Genomic DNA, 6,488 nt, shown 5'->3' with positions numbered 1-6,488 from the left:
AACATCATATAATATGTGATTTAAGATGCAAACATTTAAAGGGCAATTCCACTATTTTTTTCTACATCATTAAATGGTTAAATGGTTAGTCTGGTTAGTCATTCTGAGTGGTTTGGTGTGAAATGTGTCATTTTAGAGAGAAGTCAGAGTCACAGTGGTGGTGATAGGAACCAGAAAATCCACCTCTAAAAGCTCCCTCACAGAAAGTTATTACATGAGATGGATATGTCGATCAAGTGTTTTACAATAGTTTCGGTACAAGAATGTGACTTTTTAAAATCCATTTATGGCAGCGGAGTAAATAGTATGCAAAAAAAAGGCGTTTTTACCACCATTTCATCACAATCAACATCACATGAAATCTCAGACATGTGTAGGTTTAACAAAACGACTATATTTGCTCTAATTAGCACCACACTAAAGACATTAGCACCGTTTCACATCAAACCACTCTGTATATACTTTGTTTACATCTTCCCGACTGAATAATACGGAAATTTTGGGGGGAAACGGTGGAGTTTCCCTTCGGACTACAATTATTCTTAACATGGACAACATTTCCCAGCAGGAACAGTTCGGGACGTCCCCCAATCCCAGCGTTTGTGGGCCTGAGCGCGGCGTCTGATTGGCCAGAGTCGACCAGCGTGGGTGACGTAGTATGTGAGAGGGCGCGGGAGGGGGGAGCGCGGATGGAGGCCGAAACAATCGGAGATAAAAATGTAGGTGGAAAGAAGAAACAGCGCTGGTTTAATTCATAACGTACCGGGTCGGAGCGGCGGCTCAAACCCAGCTAGCACTACAGTTCGGTTCGTGGAGTTTGTGTTTAATCTCCGGAGGGAATAAATCCCGCCGTTTGTGCGGCGGGCAGGCGCGCGCTGGCGGAGCGGCCCGGTCACGCGCTGCGAGAGGCTAATGCTAACAGCGCTGAAATCAGTCAGAGATTAAAGAGTCAAATAAAACGGTATTATGACCCAGGATTTGCCCTCAGACGTGAAGAATGGTGTCATCTGTGTCGTGTGTTAGTGATTCGTGTATGTATTTAATATATAAAGCACGTTTATATCATATTCGAGCCGGTGTGTTGTGAAGCTGATCGCTAAGCTAATGCTAAAGCTAACGCTGCTTTAAACAGCCAGATTAGCGACTGAAAACACCGAGTAAATGGTCTGAATCTACATTAATCGTTGAGATTTAGTCCCGACTGTGGCCCGTTTGTGAGTATTTTACGCGTGTCTCCTAAACGTGCCGGTTTGTTGTGCTAATCCCGAGGCTGAGCTTGGCTTCTTATTCGAACTTTCCGGTCCACCTTAAACGGTGCGTCGCTCACATTCTACCGCCCGAGGCGCCAGAATGGATGTGCAGCGGCATTTAAGGTGGAACGGGAAGTTCGGATAAGAAGCTAACTTCGGCTTCGTAAGCTGGCTAATCATTGTTAGCAAATCAAAGTTGTGCTAAGTTGAGGGCCAGAGCTGTTTATTTTTTCATTTTCCTTACGTGGTTGTCCAGGTTTTGGTCAGTAAAGCTTTAGTGTTTGCTCGGCAGTATTAACGTGAGTTAAGCCAGGTCTGCGGACAGCAAGCTAACGAAGCTACAAACAAAAACAGGCTAAGGGGGTAGCTGTGCTAAGCTAAGCTAACGTTGTCTTTTCTGTGTTGCACTGTTCGAAAACATGAGCCGTAGAAATGAACGTAGTAGATGGTCGCCCCTTGAGCGTTAGAGCTTCTTAAATGCCTCTAAGAAGCATAACAGTGTCAGGGATTTGCGATCAGCTTCCTTGCTGGAGTTTTTCTGATTTTTCAGAACAGCTGGAAAATTGTGATGTTTGTTACTTTAGATGCATGGAGTCTCTGTGCTTTTGGTGCTGGTATTGGGAGATTGGGAGCACTTAAGCAAGGAAAGACTGAGCTTTTGCTTTTTGTGATAGTCCTCTTATATTTTGTTGTATTTATGAGTTTATTTCATTTCTTTCTGTAATACGTTTGAGATTTGGGCCTCGTATGCTGGTTGAAATGAGCACGGTCTTCTTTTTTTAATGAATTGTCTATCAGTGTTCCTCAAAACTGAGACCCACCGCCTTGCACTTTTAGTGCTTTTCCTGCTTTAACACACTCTTTTATTCTTTAATGGGCTGGTTTATCGGGTCAGCTATTGGATACAAAGAAAACACTAAAAAGTGCAGGCCAGTGGGCCTTCAGTGCCAGGGTTGAGCTCAGTCTAGACCGATTGCTCTTGATTTGTATGTGTAATTAGTTCGGCAGCCATGTTAACATCTTTGTCAAGAAAGTTAAACTCTTCTGAACGCTAGGGGTTGGGATATGACCTGGTAAAGGTCAAGAATGAAGCCCCATTCCAGGACTATGTTGCCTTTCAGTAGAAAATCTCAAGTCAGCATTCTCTATGGCCTGGACCAGCTGTAGTGGGAAAACCATGGCTCAAAGTTGCTAAATAATGTGCTGAGTATGGTCTGTGACGATGTAGATCAGTGGTCACTAACCTTCCTCCTGGATATCTACATTCCTAAAAGTTTTTCCTCCAACCCAAATCTAACACATCTCATTGAGCTAATCAAGAACTGATTAGATGTTTCAGGTGGGACCGATAATGGTTGGTGACCACTGGTGTAAATATGCACATATTCACATTCCTTATTTTTCTTTCACAGAGAATATGAAACGGATGTTACCATGACGTCAAGATTTGGGAAAACCTACAGCCGTAAGGCAGGGGATGGGTCCTCCAAGTTTGATGAGGTCCTTTCCAACAAAAGGGCCACGCTCAGCACCAAATGGGGTGAGACCACCTACAAAGCTCAACTGGGCTCCAAAAGACCTGGCCTGAAGGCGGATCAGGCTGATCGGACGAAGAGGCCCAAGCTCGTTGAGGATGATGGCTCAGAAGACCCATTTGGGTTTGACAGCGATGAAGAGTCAAAGCCGGTCACCTCTCGCAATGTGGCGCAGCCCAAAGTGTCCTCGGTTAGGCCGACCTCCACGGACACATCCAGGGCCAGCCTAACTCTGGAGCCCAATAGCAGAGTCAGCCAACCGGCCAGCGTGGAGGCTGTGGCCCCTAGCAGGACGTCATCTGCACTCAGTGGTGACAGGAGTGCCCATCGGGTGCCTGAGGACCCTGGGAGGTTTTTCAGCAGCTCCACAGGAGGTAAGCTCGACTTTGCGGTTATCCATTTGGCAGACGAGATTTGATGGTATCACTTCCCCTTTTATTTTTACCACATTTGTCAGATTTTGCATCATCTCCAGCACTCACTCCCATGGCATAGTGTAGGAGTGATTGAGAGGTTGATTTGTAAACAAAATCCATTTTACAGCCTTTCAAATGCAAACACTGAACATTTGTAGCTGGATTATTGCCTTGTATGCTAGATAGTTTAACAGTGCGATTCAAATGAACAGGTGTCTATCATTTCTTATGTCACGTTGTACTTCGTTTCAAAAGTAACCGTGCTACGCAGACACATCTAGCAAAGATAAGCCAGCTGTGTAGGCAAGCTCAAGGCCCCACAAATCCTTGTCTTGTCTTTAAACCCGTCTTACTCAGAATATCTGTCAGGCATGGCTCAGAAACCTTGGAACGGTAGCAGTCTCCTCAGTGGCTCTTCAGACGGTTGAGGAGGCACTCTTATCTGTCACTGGTGTGTGTACCTGCTGGGAAATGGGCTCTGTTGGAGTGACGGGTGGCTTGTGCATCACAGCTGTCAAGGAGCATCTGATGCACATGCGAACTCTCAGTGGCTTAGGGTGATATTTCCCTGACAGGAAGTGGCATGTTTGGCAGCGTCAAACTGGTTTGCCATACAGTGAAACTCCAACTTGAAGCAGCAGGTGTTTTGATGAGCTTTGTCTTCGTTTCTGAACGTGGAACAAGAGCTTACACCCAAAGCGTTGCTGACTGATTGCTGTTACATATAAGGATTAGACCCTGCTGCACTGTCCATTTAAACAGTCCAATAGGAGCTTCAGGTTTCTTTTAAGAGCTTGGTTCAAACTGGCCACAAAGTTGTAAGTGTTCAGTGTTTGTGTTTCCATGCAAAGATATTTGCCAATCTGATTGAATACATATACATTCCGATTGCAGATTAAGACCAAGGTGTTTATTCTCACTTTACTCAACAATTTGATGAAAATCTTCGTTTATATGCTTACAAGAAATCTGATCCAAAATGATGCGTGTGCCTGGAGAACCGCTTGGAGTCAAAGTTACTGTGATGGCTAACATCACGTGAGGTCCAGGCGGAGTGAGATGAGTTTTCAGTTGGTGCGTTTGTGTTTTGAATTGCTTTAAATAGGTCAGACTCAGAAAAACTTGCTTCTCATATACTTATAAAGGAAGCAGCGAGAGGAAGATGTCGTGTTCTGAGACGTTTAAGCTGCCACTTTTAAGACTGCCGTCCCACCGCCGTCTTTTAAAGATCAGAGCATAAATTACGTCTCCTCTGCAGAACAGTTTCTGCTCTGCCGCGTTGAAGGTTGTAAACTTTCACTATGACTTAAACTTTCCGATAGGAAATGTAATCAGATACAGGCGTTTACACGGATTGTTTACAGGGTAACCCACCTCGTTCAATCGGATAGAAATTGTATTTCGAATGGTCTCAGTCGGACTAGATTATTCCGATTGCGGTGTTTACAAGGACGTATTCTAAGTCAGTTGAGCTATTAGTTGGATTATTAACCGATTGTTAGGCGGATCTTATTGACCTAACAATGGGACGCTTTCAGCACTGTCTTTCTTTTCTCCCTTGAATTTGTTCTTGGGAAGGTCCGAAGAAAGTCATGACGTGTTCTTAACCTGCAGAATTGTTCACACCTTTGTGCTCAGAATCTCTTTGTATATAGATTCTGTTCTTACCTAAGAACAAATCTCAAATTAAACATCGGTCAGATTGTCAGAATATTCATTAAAACTGTGTAAGTGGGTTTTCAGAGTTTTTTTCTTTTCTTAAATCGGTTGGTTGACAGTAGCATAGTGCAGTTGTTATGCTGCAGAGTTTTAATATTTCCCTGTTAAACATTTAAAGTGACTAAGTGTTCAAAGCACTTGACAAATTTTATGTTGCGGAAATTCTTTTTGAACAAATAGTCCGTCTCTGTGCTGAGATTAATAACGTTTAAGGAATGGCGTGTCATTTTTTGGTAGGCTTTATAGCGGTTCTGTTTCCAGACTGGTGGGTTTAAAGTGTCAGAATCGCAAATCCTTGGAAACCCAGTAGACCTAGAAATGGGTCTCTCATGGCCTTATTTTACATTTCCACTCCATAACTGGAATATCTGTCAGGTCCCCCTGTGGACTGTAAGATAATTATGTGGCTGATTGAGTCATCAATTAGCTGAAGCCCAGTTTGAGAATACTGTTGGAAGATTTGTTAATAATAGGAGAATGTTTGGGAGCAAGTCAAGCTTAAATTCAGACCTGTGTGTGACTTGTCAGCTCAAGGAGAAGGGAAAAAAAACCTACTTATAAAGTCAATTGAACCAGACCCCCCCCCCCAAGTCATCTTGAGTTGTTTTGTTTTTTTTGGGTCCATTGTTCATGAAATTTACACACAACGTAAAGGATAACAGGTATGTCTAATTATGTCAAAACACTGTTAGAAATAAAGGTACCATGGAGGTACATGATTCGTTCATCAAGGTACAAACAGTGTAAACGTTCCCTCAAAGGTACAACAGCGGTTTTAAGGTCCAATTGTGTACCTTATATAAGTATTTCCAAGTATAAAAATAGATATTTATATCTTTTTATAAACAGTTTTTTAAAAACAGAACCATTGGATAAAAAGCCTGGAGGTGAGTCAGGGGGTGTGGAGCCAATACATCTTAGAAAATATAATTTCAGTGCATTACGGTGCAGTTATGTTCCATGAGTAAAGGTCACTGTGGTGGCACCCTGACGGGTACATCTCAATACAAGAAGGGTACTGCCCCAGTGACAGTGTCGTACCTTTTTAAAAATAAATTAAGATTAAATTTAAGATTAAAATAGCACCACTCTGCCCAAATTAAATAATTCTCCATAGTTAATTAGTTCACATACGACAGCGTCTGGGTCCGGTCTCGGACCGTGGTCCACCTATTAGTGACCTCTGCCGTATTGTTAGGTCTTACGTAAGTGGTCAAACTACATCGATTTTGAGAAGTGAGTTATGAGTTCCTTGTCAAACACTTGTATTCTTAAAATCTTTATAGTTCAGAACTAAATTGATGACTTAGTAAACTGCAAGTAACTGAAATACTGGCTGTAGAGTGGAAATCAAAATGATGAAAGAACATCAAAATGATTGTCTTATTGAAAACCTTAAATCTAGATTATGAATGTGCCAGTATAAATGCTACTTGAATATGATTAAGAAACCATATAAATTTTGGAAAGAAAAAGCCTACAGTGCTGTAGTACTGTAGTAGATTACAGTTAAGTAGCAAACCAAGCAGCGTCTTGGGGTTTGTAGAGTAATATTTACATGATAGGCA

At 42.5% G+C, this 6,488-nt stretch overlaps 1 protein-coding gene across 7 annotated transcripts in view; it reads left to right on the top strand.

Annotated features, from left to right (window-relative positions):
• The first annotated feature begins 666 nt into the window (after positions 1-666).
• waplb (WAPL cohesin release factor b) overlaps positions 667-6,488 on the top strand; it is a 58,546-nt gene continuing 52,724 nt past the window's right edge. For 4 of the 7 annotated variants that reach the window (XM_017710567.2, XM_017710565.2, XM_017710566.2 and 1 more), the window contains exons 1-2: positions 667-719; positions 2,663-3,159. In XM_017710567.2, the coding sequence (XP_017566056.1) occupies positions 2,685-3,159 (475 nt within the window). In that variant the 5' untranslated portion in view covers positions 667-719; positions 2,663-2,684. Of the gene's footprint in view, positions 1,032-2,662; positions 3,160-6,488 lie in introns of those variants that run through there. The other 3 variants (XM_017710564.2, XM_017710563.2, XM_037544321.1) reach the window with 3 other exon arrangements.

The sequence above is a fragment of the Pygocentrus nattereri genome, chromosome 13, assembly GCF_015220715.1.
Source record: "Pygocentrus nattereri isolate fPygNat1 chromosome 13, fPygNat1.pri, whole genome shotgun sequence".
In the NCBI taxonomy this organism is placed as follows: Eukaryota; Metazoa; Chordata; class Actinopteri; order Characiformes; family Serrasalmidae; genus Pygocentrus; species Pygocentrus nattereri.
The sequence above is the reverse complement of the archived record's forward strand: the minus strand, read 5'-3'. Positions and strand labels throughout refer to the sequence as shown.